The sequence below is a fragment of the Gossypium hirsutum genome, chromosome A03 (assembly GCF_007990345.1).
Source record: "Gossypium hirsutum isolate 1008001.06 chromosome A03, Gossypium_hirsutum_v2.1, whole genome shotgun sequence".
Lineage (NCBI taxonomy): Eukaryota > Viridiplantae > Streptophyta > Magnoliopsida > Malvales > Malvaceae > Gossypium > Gossypium hirsutum.
In genome coordinates, this window is record NC_053426.1 from 5952138 (window position 1) to 5968107 (window position 15970).

At 31.1% G+C, this 15970-nt stretch overlaps 1 protein-coding gene across 14 annotated transcripts; it reads left to right on the forward strand.

Moving 5' to 3' along the window:
* The first annotated feature begins 6801 nt into the window (after positions 1 to 6801).
* LOC107963897 (phosphatidylinositol N-acetylglucosaminyltransferase subunit A) lies at positions 6802 to 15480 on the forward strand. 14 transcript variants are annotated; one of them, XM_041106787.1, is made up of 11 exons: positions 6802 to 6966; positions 7238 to 7312; positions 9246 to 10073; positions 11413 to 11541; positions 12037 to 12609; positions 13412 to 13566; positions 13758 to 13848; positions 13964 to 14080; positions 14162 to 14265; positions 14786 to 14876; positions 15260 to 15480. In XM_041106787.1, exons 3-11 carry the CDS (start codon positions 9816 to 9818, stop codon positions 15353 to 15355), a joined length of 1614 nt encoding a protein of 537 aa, XP_040962721.1. In that variant the 5' UTR covers positions 6802 to 6966; positions 7238 to 7312; positions 9246 to 9815; the 3' UTR covers positions 15356 to 15480. The 14 variants fall into 14 exon arrangements, with proteins under 14 accessions (XP_040962721.1, XP_040962739.1, XP_016755921.1 ...); XM_016900424.2 differs by lacking the exons at positions 6802 to 6966; positions 7238 to 7312 and adding exons at positions 7347 to 7476; positions 7559 to 7659; XM_041106805.1 differs by lacking the exon at positions 9246 to 10073 and having other exon boundaries at positions 7215 to 7312.
* Positions 15481 to 15970: the final 490 nt, after the last annotated feature.

Here is a 15970-nt window from a genome sequence, read left to right on the forward strand (position 1 = left end):
GAGTCTTCACTGGTTACAGTATTAACCTAGAGCTGAATAACTCACTGATATTGTTTATCTCAAAGAATAACAACCCAAAAGACTTCAGCCAATTCCGCCCTATTAGTTTGTGTTCGATAATGTATAAATTGGTGATGAAAGTTATTGCTAATATATTTAAATTAGTTTTTCTTAAATTTATCTCACAAGAGCAAGTTGGTTTCATTGCATGGCATAATATTTTGAATAATGTTATTATAATACAAAAAGTCATATATTGTATACAGAAAAAAATGAGATGGTGAAAAATATATGGCGGTCAAGTTGGATTTAGAGAAGGCTTATGAGAGAGTGAGTTGAGAATTTATAGGTGTTTATTTACAGGTTGTAGGGATCCTAATTTTTCTCAGTTCAGTAATCATAATGGCTATCTCTTATTCGATTGTGGAAATTCAAACCATCTAGAGGGATCAGACAATGTTGTCCATTACCATATTACCTTTTTGTGTTATGTATGGAATGGTTAGGGCACACTTTTCATGCAAAAATTGATGAAGGTAAATGTTGTCCAATTCGTATTTCAAGATCTGGGCCTACTTTATCTCATCTTTTTTTCGCGAATGATTTAGTCATTTTTTGTAAAGTAGAGTTGGATCAAGCTCAATTATTAGTGTACATTTTGAATCACTTTTGTGCATTCTCTAGGCACAAGTTCAGTACTCGAAAGAGCAATAATTATTTCTCCAAATGAGTTGAATGTGGTATTTGTTATCAGATCAATCAATTATTTCGCTTTTAAGTTGTTCAAAACCTTGACATTTATCTAGGTGTGCCTCTTTTTCATGATAGGGTCACTAAGAGTACCTTAAGTTTTGTTGTGGAAAAGGTGATGCATAAATTACAAAATTGGGAATTTAGAAAATTGTCCATTGCTGGAAGAGTCACTCTGGCCCAATCTGTTCTCCTTGCTATTTCGAAGAGATCGAGAGAATCGTAAGACAGTTTATTTAGGGGTGTGCCAGTAGTTATCCAAAACTTACTTTGGTTTGGTGGGATTCCATTTGTCAGCCTATATCTCGAGGTGGGCTAGGATTTTGACATTTACATAACAAGAACAATTCTTTTCTTATGAAATTAGTTTTAACTTAGTCACTAAGGATAATGCCTTATGGGTACAAGTTCACCGCACGAAATACGTACTGAAGGATCATCTTCAGAAACTTATTTCTAGAAGCCAATGTTCGCACCAGTAGCTGTCTCTTTTTAAAATATGCCCTCTTTTATGTGAGAACTTAGCTTGGTCAGTGGGGAATGATACAAGTATTTGATGTTTGAAGGATTCATAGATTCCGATAGTTGGCTGTTTACTTTCGCATATTCCTGCACATGCCAATTTAGACTTGGACTCTATCTTTAGTGATTTAGTTACTTCCGATGGAACTTGGAATCTTAATCTATTCTATATGTTGCTGCTTAAAGAGGTGATCTAATGAATTGTAAGTATTCCTCCTCTACATCATTTATTGGGCTTGGATAGGGTAATTTGGGCAGCATCGGCATCAAGTTGCTTTTCTATTCGTAACGCTTTCTAGTCCTTAAAACAAGATTTCTGGAATAGCACAAATATCTTTTGGAAGAATATCTAGAAGTATCAATGACCTCAGCAAGTTCGGATTTTCCTTTGGCAATTCAGAAACAAAGATTACTAACTAATTCAGAACGTACCAAGAAAGGACTGGGTCATAACAACTCTTACTCTTTATGTGGCCATGAAATAGAAAACATTCTTCATGTATTTCGAGATTATTCAACTACAAAGGACGTATGGAAGCATGCGGTCCCAATTAATCAACAGAACAAGTTCTTTTATAGTTGTTTTCATACTTGGTTAGCTTCCAATATTTGTTGCCACATAATATTGCAGAAACATGGAGTTCTCTAATCGTGTCTTTTTGGTCATATCACTTGGCAAATTTGGAAGAATATAAATCTATTAATCTTTCAGAATGTTACCTGGTCAACTGTTGAAATTGTTAAAGCTTATCTTAATTGGGCACAATAGTTCAAATCATGTTAGAACATTTATAAAGCTAATACCTTAAAATTGGGATACTAAAAGCATTCTGAAGGAACGTGGGTCTATCTTTTCTCTGATGGTGCAGTGGAGTGAGTCACTAGAACTGCTTCTACCGGAGGAGTGATACGCAATCAGGCTAGTAATTGGATCTTGAGATATAATTGATACTTGGGAAGTTGTACTCTTTTTGAGGCAGAACTCTGGGGTATTCTAGATAGGATACTCATTTTGTTAAACATAGGATACAAATGGGCCACAATTCAAACAGACAGTTCAAGTGTGGCTAATGCACTGTCCGATAAGGGGTTGGAAGATTCAGGCATCATAGTTCTTAGAAGGGTTCAAAGGATTATGCATTCTAAAGGAAAATGGCAGATCAGAGTTGTACCTAAGGAAACAAACTTAATTGCAAACTGTTTGGCTAAGGTCTGCCTTACATGGAAGTCAAGTTTACAAATTCTTTATGTGACTCCTTGTGAGGTGATGGGGCCCTTCAACAAGATAAAGCTTGTGGTGCTTTTGAACAATTGATATGATGTAATTTTGTTTTGTTTTCACCATAAAATAATTTCAAATATGAAAATATTAATTGATTATATAAATACTCATCAATAAACTTCACAAAAAATTTCATCATTTAACAAATAAGTAAAAAAAGGAAAACAAAAACATCTCACATATTAAACAACAAAATTATTTTAAAAGAAATCTATAATAAGATTATCACATACTAAATATATAAAATGAAAGTTGAGCAAAAACATACATAAAATATTGTGTTCATCAAGCATTTAGATTTTTTTCCTTTTTAGTTTGATTATTATATAAATTATTTACTTTTTATTATTCGTTAATTTTCTATTTGAAAAAATTTAAAATTTCCCCTTGAACTTGGTTAAAGTTTAAATTTTAAATTTGATTAATAAAAAATATTAAAGCTGGTTAAAAAAAGAAGAAGGTAATTTTATTTATTTTTTAACATTATTCATGCACTGGCATGTGTGATCGAAATTGGCCAAAGCGAGGTAGTGCAATCAATACAGATCGAATTTTATACTAGTACGAAAAAGAGAAATAATTATTCTAGTTTGTTATTGAAATGGTGCACACCGACCGATACAATTAGAATCTATGTGGAATCGATTATATTTATTAAAAGACTTTAAAGAAATTACTTAAGTTTTACTTAAAACATTAAAGTAGTTGAAGGAAATTAAGTAATTCTTAAATCTTGCGTGAATTACTTAATTTATTAAATGTTACTTAAAACTTTAAAAAGCTTTTAAGAAGTTATTTAAAACATTAAAGAGTTTTTTTTTAAAAAAAAATTAAGTAATTACTAAATCTTCGGTAAATAACTTGGTTTATTAAAGGTTACTTAAAAAATTAATGTGCTTTTAACAAATTAATTAGGTCTTAAATCATGAAAAAATTACTTAAGTAATCCTTAAATATTGGGTAAATAACTTAATTTCTTAAGAGTTACTTAAAACATTAACAATTTTTAAGAAATTAAGTTATTAATAACTTATTAAAAACTAATTATTTTAAGAGTTATTTAAAATTACTTATTTCAACATTAAAGGTGTGTTCGGGTGAGAAATTTGTAAGAGAAATTTCATTTGTATCAAAGTTTTCAAAATTTTAAAAATGAATTTACTTATTTAAGTAAATATATTAGAGAATTTCAAAATTTATAAATAATTCCAATATGAGATTTTAATAGCTTAATTTCCTTTTATTCTCCTTAAATAGGTGATTTTTCAAAATTTCTCATAATTTTATTTGATTTAATACATGTGATCCCACTATAAAATTTTTAAAAAATAATTTAAAAACATTTTTATTTAATTATAATATATATTTAAAAATTTTATTTTACTAAAAATAGTTATAAAATTTTAAAAAATATAATAATATCCATATTGAATATATTTTATATAAATATTATTTTTTCTTTTAAATTTGAAAATTTCTAATAACTTAATTTTTTTAAATCAATTATCTATCCAAACAAAGCAATTATAAATTCTAAAATTTTAAAATGATAAATTCTAAAATATTAATATTTTAAAAATTTATAAAATTATTTATCCAAAAACAAATTTTAAGAAATTTAATTTAACTAGTAACAAGTTGCAGCCCATATTAACATCATGAGAATAATTTTTTTTGAAAAATTGACTATTTCAAAGAGATATGTCCAAATAATCATAACATAAAATTAAGCTAGTATAAATTACAATGATAAAGCTTTTAGCTCAAATTAGGGGTGGATACAAGGGGACGGATAGGGCTTAATTCATTAAAAATTTATCATTTTAATTCTTTATAAATGATCAAATTTAATTCCTCAAAAATAAAATATTATATTTAATCTTTTAAAAAAATAATAAAATACTAATTAAATCTATATTTAATATCTCAAAAATTTATAATTTAATTTTCATCCCTAAAAAGTATTTTGAATTTGAATCTTACTGAAATATTAAATTTTATGGAGGAGAAATAAACATCTTTTTCTTACGGTTTAAACAACACTTTGGGGGACCCACTTGGCTTAATAAAGTATTCATTTTGTGATTGTGACTATTTGGTTTTATTGAATAAGACTTGGAAAATGTAGAGGGTTCAATGCACTTTGGGAGAATCTCAATGCCCGTTGTTTTTGGCTTTTATATTAACGACTTTAACTAATCTTATCTTAAAGTAATACATATAATTTATTAATTATTAACCGCCCATGGTTGTGACCCCTCTAAATTAAAGTTCACTACCAACGGTGCGGATGGAATACAATTGATGTCGTTATCGTTTCCCTAATACATAGGTTATCGGTTCGAGTATAGGGATGAGTGTAAATTGAATCGAGTTCAAAAGTTAATTTAATCGAGTTAAGTTTTATTTTATAATTTCAATTCAATTTGAATTTATTTTGTAAATGAGTGAAATTGCTCAGTTATAATTAATTTTATATTAGAATATATAAATTTAAAATAATATATTTTTAAAAATTCTTTAAAAAAAAAGAGAGAATACTTTTAATATGTTAAACTTGAATTGGAATTTTTTTAAAGTTTTAAATTTTTTTATATACTCCATTAGATTTTTTTAATTTTTATAATTTTAAATATTTTAAATTTTTAAAAATTATTTTTTATTTTTTGAAATTTTTTTGGAATTATTTTTTTAAAGAAATCAATTTGTTTATTTTCGAAATTGATAGGGACCAAAATATTATTTACATCAATCTATCATTTGAATTATTCGAATTATTCAAATTGTAAAATTCAACCCGACCCAAACTAGAAAAACTGAATTACTTATTCAAGTTGACTCAAAAGAATCGAAAAACTCGATTCAATTAACTTGAAATTCAATTTTTCTTTTTCGAGTCAAATCAAATTTTACTCACCTCTATTCAAGTGTGTTTGAGCATATAGTATATTTTAAATTAAAAGTTTGAAAAATTTATGAAGCATAAAAAAATCTACAAAGAATAGCTTTTTTTAAGGAAATTACAACGAGTATAATGCAAATCACAAATAATATCTATGCGATCAACTAAAATTAAATATCAACTCAACAAACTCATAATCTGAATGTATTTGAACTTAGACTAAAATAAATTTATGTATGACCTACACATAATGGAACTTAAACCTATAATAATAAAAAAACAAATTGACTTGAAATTATCTAAATATTACAATATTATAATTTCTTAATAATTTTAAAAGGGTAAACTATTAAAATAGTCACTTTTGTTTATCTTAGGTTATATTTGTTTGAAATATTATGTTTTAGTCACTTACTTTATCGTGTTATAACATTTTGTCACTGAGCCGTTAATTGTGTAACAGTAAGCTGATGTGGCACATTAAATCATCATTTCAAACGAAAAATTTAGGTTAATTTATATAATCGGTCCCCATATTTTTTCATTTTGAGCAATTTTTCTTTTATTTTTTAAAACTTTCCTTTTTTTTCTTTTTCTTTTTTCCATTCTCTTTTGATTCTCCTTCAGTTTTCTTCCATTCTCCATTTCTTTTAACATAGTTTTTTTATGTTTTCTATTTTTTAAAACTAGTCACTATACTTTTTATTTTTTGAACAATTTAATTTTTTCGAGTGAGGCGAGCTTGTGGACTAGTTTTAATAAATAGAAAAACAGAAAAACTACGTTAAAAGAAATGAAGAAATGAGGAAAACAAAGAGAGAATAAGAAGAGAATGAAAAATTAAAAGAAAAGGAAATTTAAAAGAACATAAAAAAATAAAATGCTCAAAAATGAAAAAAATATAGGAACTAATTGTAGAATTTAACCTAAAATTTTTGTTTGAAATGATGATTTAACGTGTCATATTAGCTTACCGTTACACCATTGACAGTGATTAACGGTTCAGTAAGTAAAATGTTACAACACAATAACGTAAGTGACTAAAACATAACATTTCAAACATAAATAACTAAAATATAACTTGAGACAAACAAAAATAACTATTTTAATAGTTTACCATCTTAAAACTCAAATTCACTCAATTAAAATTAAACTAAATAAAACCTATGCAACTAACTCAATGATAAGCTTTTTACCATTTTCTAGAAATAGAAACGAAGTCCAACAAACTTCAGACCTTAAGGCCCAATCTTTGTAATCACCTCTTCTAAACCCAATGGATATTCAAAGCTTTTTACCCTTTCCTTAAATTTTGCATTTCCTCCCAATTTTTCTTTTCTGCATACAATGAAAACCTTGATTGATTCTTTTAAAATATTTTTTCCGAGCATTTTGAATCATATATAAATAATATTAATTGTGTTTTTACGGCGACGGTGAGGCTGTTATAATTTACAAATTAAAATCTGAATCGCTAAAGAATTTGTGGATCAATCGAGAGTTTTGACCGGTGAGAACTGGAGTTTTATCAATCAAATGCTAATGAATTATTGAGCTTGTTTATCTATTGATTTGAAAGTTCTTGAGTGGTGCATTTTGATTCCTTGTTAATTGTTTTATGTTGCTGAAATCTAATAAATTTAGTACCAAAGGTGATTTTGGAACTGTAAAACATTTTTGGTTTCTTATGTTGCGAGCTGATACTAGTTTCATCTCAGTTTTAATTTTTTCTTTTTTTGGCCATCATCTCATTTTTAGTTGGAGTCTCTCGTTTTTAACAGAAACCGGGCCATTAGGGGATCTATTAGCGACAATGATGGTGTCTTCAGTAACAGAGTGAAAAGAATATCATAGAGGTACATTCTCTAAGTAAAATTAGATTTTACTCAGAAAAAATCGAAAAAGAAATTCAAATGTTAAATTATTCTAATTGAGTTGTTCAGTTTTTTAACCAATTCCAATTAGTAATTCGGTTTTTTGAATTGGAACGAGATCAAATATCCGGATTAAGCAAATCGAGGTAGTTTTGGATTAAAGCTATAATTTTAATTTTAATTCTGTTTTTTACACTTTTACACTTCAGTTTTCTGTTTCCCGATTAGGAAAAACCCATCCCCAATTTTGAAACCCCAACTTTCTCCTGACTCCCGATTTCTATTCCATTCTGTCCGTCTGTGTTCATTGGCACTCCGGTCGATTTTAGGTATCTTTCAACTTTCCTTTTTCGTTTTTCCTTGGTTTATCTCTTTTGGGGTTTTCTTTCTTGCTTTGCTTTACCTTTTATCGTAAAGGATTAATCCTAGATTAAATAACATAACTGGAATGAGCAGAAACATGAAAGTGCCCTTATTCTTTTATGTTTTTGAAACTGATAGCTGGTGTCTCTTTTGGCTTGTTCTTTCTGTCTTATAATTGTAATTTGTTTCTCTTCTCTGCTTCCTATCTATCAAGCACTCTGGGGTTAAATTGACTAATGATAGTTAGAAATGAGGTATTTAAAAGAGGCAAGAAGAGTGAGAGAATAGGTTAGCGACAAAGAGACCATCCATTGGTTATTAAGCATGAAGGAATAGGATCATGTTCTTATGAATGATGAAGTTCTGTGTAAGTGCTAATATATTTGGTTCTAAATACTCAATGCCACTATCTCCTTCATATTCTTTGTTTCCATAGTAAGATAAAAGTGCACGTTTTTAAAAGTTCTTTTTAAGTTACAAGATAGATTAATGATCCCTCAAATCCCAGTGTTATATTCTTCAGGGATGACATTAATGCATTTCTACGCTAACCGGTCCCCAAGAACTTTAATCTTCACTTCTAAAAAGTCTATAGCTTTCATTTATTTTTTTAATTTGATCTTTTGTTTGAGTAATCATGGCTGCTTTGCATTTTCCTTTCATCTTTAGTTTGTTTTTTTTTCTTTTCATGTTGGCAGCATAATTGCTGCCATGAATTTCCACCAAATATTACCATTGGAGGGTCAAAGATGGAAATTTAGTAACAAATGGAAATACTTGTTTGTTAGTTAGCTGATCTTATCAGCTTCTTCAATGGATAAATATTTGATTATCATTTCCAGTTAGATGAAAATTAAGGACGATTTAATTATCTATTTTTTAGTAAAGAGTTATTCAATTACTATTCTTTACTTATATCCTTTGGTTAATTGAACTATTATAAACTCAAACAAATATATTCGATTTAACTATAATTTCATATCATTCGACTCAAATTGAGTTTGGTTGATAAAATAGGACTCATCAACTCTACTCACTCCAACTTTTTTTACTTGATTCGACTTGACTCGATTGAACGCTCACCCCTAATTCTCATGTTACTTTTGATGTTTAATTAGCTTGGTTTCAAATTCAGCAATATCATTGTTTCCTCTGTTACAGTACTGTTGTGTTTACCATTGATTTTTGATGTAGGTGGGAGGGATCAAAGGATGTGACTTCTTGAATGCCTATTTTTTTTCTTCATCTTAAAAGTTTATCTGCAATGGTTATTAATGAATAAATGATCTTTTGGAAGCATCAAAACAAGATAGCTGCTTTTCTTATTGTAATGTTTAGTGTGAACAGAATCTTGGAATATTTTTTTTGGTAATTATCATTATTGATGCAAAACTGCTGGAATAAGTACAAATGTTTTGTAGTTAAAACAAAAAAAAAAAGAAAAAAAAAAGAAAAAGAATTTGAGTGAAAGCTGGATGAGTTAGGATTTATTTGTAGGGGGTTCAACTAAAGCACTGCCCGTTTAACATATTTCTCTCTGTATTGCTTTCAGTTTTGCATTAGGATTTGGGATAACTGGAAATGATTTTCTAGTTAAGCTATTGTCAACAATGGTAAGAAGAAACCTGAAAAAGATAGGTATGAGAGGAGAATTACAAGCTGGAGAAGGCAATGCAAAAGAAAGTGGTATTTTGGATATGTCAGCTGAGAATACGAATGATGTTTCCAATTGATCAATAGAGCTGGCTGGTATGAATAAGAGAAAAGGAGGATAACAATGAAAAGAAGAAGGACCGAATAAAAAGAGGAAATCAGAGTTTTATATAGATGAAAAGGAAGCTGAGAAGGATCAGAAGAATTATAAGAAAAGTAAAGATGCATTTGGTGAAGTTAGAGAGATTTCAATGGATGCTTGTTTGGGTGGAAAAGAGAGCATGGGACAAGAAAGTAACGAGGTAACATTTCTGGAGAACAACTTTGGTTACAAAGCAAAAAGGATGCGAAACAAAAAAAGCTTGAAAGGTTGTAAGAGAATATCTGTTGGACCAGTTTTGGTGATAACCTGCAAAAAAATGATATGGAAGCTTAGCATATTCTATGGTAGCAGAAGGCACATGGGCAGATGCTGATAACATGCTGGATTCTCTATCAAGCTTGGATGCTTTCTCCATGGAAGATGTGGACTGGCACAATCTTATTGAGAATAGGTCTGGAGATTCATGTCAAAAACATTAGAACTGGATGGGCCATCACTGTGGCCCGCATAGGGACAAGTCTTTTGCTGAACAAGTTGAAATTCTTGCTAATTGATATCTCCCATACATGCTTGATGCAAAGGAGTCCTATAGTAGCAATGCCCAGTTGGTCTGCCATAGCTGCGGTGCTGTTTTTATCTACTGGAAATGGCTTCTTGATTACAAATTAATTTGGAGTTGCATGCATTATATTAGCTTATTGGTTGATTATCTAAGAACTCTTAGAGCAATTTCCTATTAGATCCCTTGATATATGTTTAGATCTCCTCTTAATGGTGCTGATAGCTTTAATATATGGATCTTAAGGTCTCTTAACTTGTTTGTGCGTAATCCACTCAATAGGCTTGGTATTGAATAATCCTGGAGGATTAAACTACAGTGTAGCGGGCAGATTATTTCTCAGTTTTGCTAATAGCCAAAAAAATACGTTTTCTATAAGATTTTATTCCTAAAGTTTGATTGTGGTTTGTAACAAAAATTATAAATCTAATCTGTGTTTGCTTCTGCTCCTATATCCTTTATTTCTTATAAGAATGTAATTGAATTCCGAGTTCTGAATTTTGCTTGGTGCCAGGAGATGGATCTGATACTGGTTTATTCTGCTATAAATTTCCTCATTTGTTTGCTTTTATGAAAAAGATGACACTTTTTGGGAAACAGAAAGAAAAGGGGAGAAAGAAACCTCTTAGTTGAGGATGATAAGTTTGTTTTGATCTATAATAGCATCAAACTTTTACACTTAACCTTCTTAAAAACTTGCCTAGAATAACATTGATGACTGTTTTTGTTCACCAAAGTTTTGATTTGGCAGTGGTTGTCTATGGTGATTAGATGTACTATATATGAGGAAGATAGGTTTGCTTGAAGTTTTACATAGGTTTATGTTTTTGATTCAACTTCCCTTTTCAATCGTGCACTTCCAAAGTAAAATGTTTTTCCTGCATTTTGCGTAAACCATTTGTGTATAGTTGCACCTCCAAAGCATTACCAATAACTATTTGCTGATCATCTCCAATGAAAAAAAAACCACTGATGTGTTTCTTTCCCTGCCTTTTTTCTTTTTTCAAGTCATTTGGTGTCCTATAAGCTGCTTCTTACTGCATAAATAGTTAAATGCTCCTTACAAATGGCAGAATTTGCTAATATGGCTGCATAAACTATTACTTGTCTTTTTTGCAATATTAATATTTGCTAGAATAAATCTGTATTTTGATTTGTATTTATTAGGAACAGAGCTTATTTCCATTTAACTAACATTCAGTTTCTGTGCTTCCATTCCCCATTCCCAACTTGCTCTGCTGCATTCTCTCTGTGCAATTAAAAAACATGTGGCTCTTGCATGCTAGGTATTGGGGATCATTTCCAGCTGTTGTTGTTTAGATTACACCATTTTCATCACTCTTATCTACTGCTTGTTTTTCTCATGTTTTTATAACAAAGAATATCTTACTATTATTGTTGCAGGTGATTGCCTTCATGGCTGATCTGAAGCACAGGATTCTTATGGTTTCTGATTTTTTCTATCCCAACTTCGGTGGTGTCGAGAATCACATCTATTATCTGTCACAATGCCTACTAAAACTTGGTCACAAGGTCAGAAAATTTTTGTAAGTTTGTAGGTTCTAATTCTTGTTTGTGAGCACTTTTTTCTATTTGACCAAGAGCAAAGAAACTGGAAAAGAGGAATGATGTTTTTTCTTTTTCCCCAGAAAAGAAGGGGGAATGATTTTAGGTCCACTACTATAAAGAGGAAATCTTTTTTTCAAAAGAAGGTTTTAGATATGCCGTTGCTTAGGTAGAAGAATACTATAATGTCCCTCTCTGGAAGGGTTCTCTCTCTATTTCTTTCTCCTTTTCTCTGCTCTGCATTTTTTTACTAAACCTGATATCCTTTTGTTTTTCTTCTTTGGTCGATAAGAGACATCATCTTTTAAAATTCCTTGGTCCTTTTTTCTGTCCAATTCCGTTTTATGTTCCTTTCTGCAAATTAATGTTTCCTTTTTTCTTCGAACTCTCAATGCAATAGGTACCAAATTTCAGTCCTTTTATTTCCCTAAAATGGATGATATATTTACTCTATTATTGCAGGTGGTTGTTTTGACTCATGCTTATGGAAATCGATCTGGGGTGAGATACATGACAGGTGGTCTGAAGGTTTATTATGTACCGTGGCGGCCGTTTCTTATGCAGAATACATTCCCGACTATCTATGGAACATTCCCAATAATTAGGACTATACTTCTTCGGGAAAAGATATCACTTGTGCATGGTCATCAAGCCTTCTCAACTCTATGCCATGAGACTTTGATGCACGCACGTACTATGGGATACAAGGTTGTATTTACTGATCATTCATTGTATGGTTTTGCTGATGTGGGAAGCATCCACATGAACAAGGTTCTGCAATTTACTTTGGCAGATGTAACCCGGGCCATATGTGTTTCGCATACAAGCAAGGAAAATACAGTGCTACGGTCAGGTTTGCCGCCTGAAAAGGTTTTTGTGATACCTAATGCTGTGGACACAGCTATGTTCAAACCTGCTCAACAGCGCCTTGGCCGTGATGAAATAGTTATTGTTGTGATAAGTAGGTTGGTTTATCGGAAGGGTGCAGATTTACTTGTGGAAGTCATTCCGGAAGTTTGTCGTTTGTATCCCAATGTGAGTTGCTCAGAGCATGTTGTTGCTGAAAAGATTTTGATTTATTGGCTTGTTCTGTTACTAGTCAGTTGTCATGGTATTAGTTAGAAATGAGCAGTTCACCCAGTTCTTATGTTGCTTCACCAGCTACTGGCAAGAGTATGAGATGGTTGAATGTTTTTATTACCTATGTCCTTTGGTTTGATATTCTGCAATGATGGTTAGTGTTGTTGCTACTGGCTAGACTAAGCATAAAATGGCCCCCATTATATATCCATATGAACTGTTGGCCATTTTTACGTAAATTTGGTGTATAGTCCCTATTTACATACAAAAGATATGTTTATGTAGAATAAATATCCTGCCTTTTCAGCAGTGTCTTCCTATTTGATGAATGTAATTGCTTTTTTATGGTTCAATTTATTTTAGTCTTGGAAAATATTTCAGTAGCCATTCTTTTGGTTTGCTTTCTGCAGTTAGCATGAGAGGAGTTAGTTGCAAAAGGGTTTATTATGGCTTTCTAAATTATGATGGTTCATCAGTTATAGGCCCAAAAATTAGTATGTTTAGCCAACTGCCATATTGCACCTGCTCTCTCTCACATACACAAGCCTCTTACATCTAGACATCTGAATTTCTGCTACACTTACACATTGCTGATCCATTGTCATGTTTTAAATTTTAGTTAAATCTTTCAGTGTGTTGGTTATAGTTCCTCATTTGGATGAAGACTTGGTATTTAGTAGAAAGTATGACTGTACTCTAACATGTTAGTCTGCACTGTTATTTTGAGTTATTTTCTCATTTTTAAACACCTGCGAAGGTACGTTTCGTTGTTGGTGGAGATGGACCTAAAAGAGTGCGGTTGGAAGAGATGAGAGAAAAGCATTCTCTCCAAGATCGAGTTGAGATGTTGGGGGCTGTACCACATGCTTCTGTAAGGTCTGTGCTGATTTCTGGCCACATTTTTTTAAACAGGTAAATTTTTGGTTCCTACAGACCACCCTTTTTTAGTTTATTTCTTTTTTATGTAACCAGAAGCCAAGAAAAAAAAAAGGAACAGAAGAAGAAGAAGAAGAAGAAACACAAAGAAGACAAATTAACATTCATTGATCATTTGATAATCAAGTGTAAAGGCGGATGAACTTAATTGCTTTTCCTTTTGACAGTTCTTTAACTGAAGCTTTTTGTATAGCCATATTGGAGGCTGCAAGTTGTGGACTATTAACTGTCAGCACACGTGTAGGAGGTGTCCCAGAGGCATGTACTTCAAACTGTCATTAACCTAGACATACCAAACTGGTTTATGCTTTTGCACCTAAAAGGATTGAAATTTATTTAAGATATCCTCTAATTTTCCATTTATTTGTTTTAGGTTTTACCCGATGACATGATAGTACTTGCTGAACCAGATCCTAGTGACATGGTACATGCAATTAGGAAGGCAATATCTATCCTTCCTAATATTGATCCACAGGTTATGCATGATCGAGTAAGTAATTTTCATTGACTTCATATAGTAATTTTGAACTGCGTGAGGTGGACAAATGCATATTTCTCTTTTTGTGGCAAGATGAAGAGACTTTATAATTGGAACGATGTTGCTGAAAGGACTGAGATTGTATATAATCGTGCCTTGAAATGTTCTGATCAGAGTCTTCTAGAACGACTTTCCAGGTATGCCATTGAATGTTTTCCCCGAAGATGATGCTCACAAATTTGTTTTAGCCAATAAGATGGTGTCATGCTTTTCAAGCACCTCTGATTTCACTGAAAGGTTTTTGGTATAATGTTGAGTGTATGGCATGGATATTTTCTTATGTGCTTTTAGTATGGAAGGCAGGAAGATTAAAAGTTCGCTTATTAAGTAATTAAATAAAAACTTACATACAACCTTGCAATCATCAACCGTATGTACACTCAAGCTCGCATTATCTAGTTGTGAACAGGACTTGGAGATGAGTATTGAACATAATTATGTGTTTGTTTATGGGTATACCAATCTTTTAAAGCTTTTCTTTATATTTTAAAGTTGATACCCTCTTGTTTATGTTGTGTCGGACATGGGTACTTCAGGGACAATGGAGAATCCAAGTAATATACAAAGTGGTAGCTTGTAACTTTCAAATATTTGGTAAAATCAGTAGATTATTTTTGAGTTATTACCAAGGATGCTAATGAGGTCATGTTTTGTTAGGTATCTTTCATGTGGAGCTTGGGCAGGCAAGCTGTTTTGCTTGGTTATGATAATCGACTTTTTGATATGGCGTCTGTTAGAACTATTGCAGGTACATGGTGTTTTTTTTTCTTTTTGGTATGATCCCGGAAAATTAAATCAGTAAATTGGGTGAATCAGTTTGGTTTTTAATCGGCTCAATTTGGATTCAATTCAAGTTTTAAAATTTTTTGGTCATTTAGGGTCATTTTCGGTTATTCCAGTTCGGGGTTGTTTTCGGCTTGAGGCTATGGTTTTTCGGGTCAGTCATTATGGGTTTGGACCATGTCGAGTTTTGTTCATTTTGATTTTGAGTCATTTCGGGTTTGGGTGGCTTTGTAGGTTTTGGTCATTTTATGTTTAAGACTAGACGTGTTGGATGGTTGGACCAGGTTTTGAGTTTTGGGTCAGAACTTAACATTTATACATGAAGTGATGGTTTGTTTTTGTTACCAGCCTGCAGAGGATATCGAGGAGGTGCCTGATGTGGCTCTACGCTGCCATCAACACGGAGAAAGGATTGAAGAAATATATCGTTGCAAGTCAGAATAATAGTATAGCAATAGTTTTCGAGTTTATAACAATATTATTAGCTTCAAATATTTGACGTTTCGTCTTCAAGCATTGTACCTTATTCTATTCTTTATGCATTTTAAGTAAAAATCTTATTGCTGCAATCCACTTCTGAATGTGCTTTCTTGAAATCCCATGTTTTTCACTTCATTTTAATTATTATTCACAACGAGGCCTTGGCATAGTTAAGAGGTCTTGGGCATGCACAATTAAATGCGTGGACTTTCAGTTTCACCATACATTATCGCCAAACCTGAATTTTAGTTCAGTTAATAGTGGTTATTTAGACGTGGTTATTTGGACATGTACTTGTATTTTGATATTTTAATTATAATTGTTAACGTTTAAAAAATTATTATTTACAAATATAATTTTACAATTAATGAGTCTTTAAAAAATGCATTATATTATGTTTTACTTCGTTTTTTAAAAAAAAATTGAAACACATTTTAAGTAAATTTTTTTCAAAAAGAGATGATGTGCAGCTTATTGGTTTATATATTCAATGTTTTTCTTATGAAAGATTAATGTGCCTTATTTTGGTTTTCACGTGGGATTTAATGTACCTATGCAATCTGTAACAGCAAATTTTTT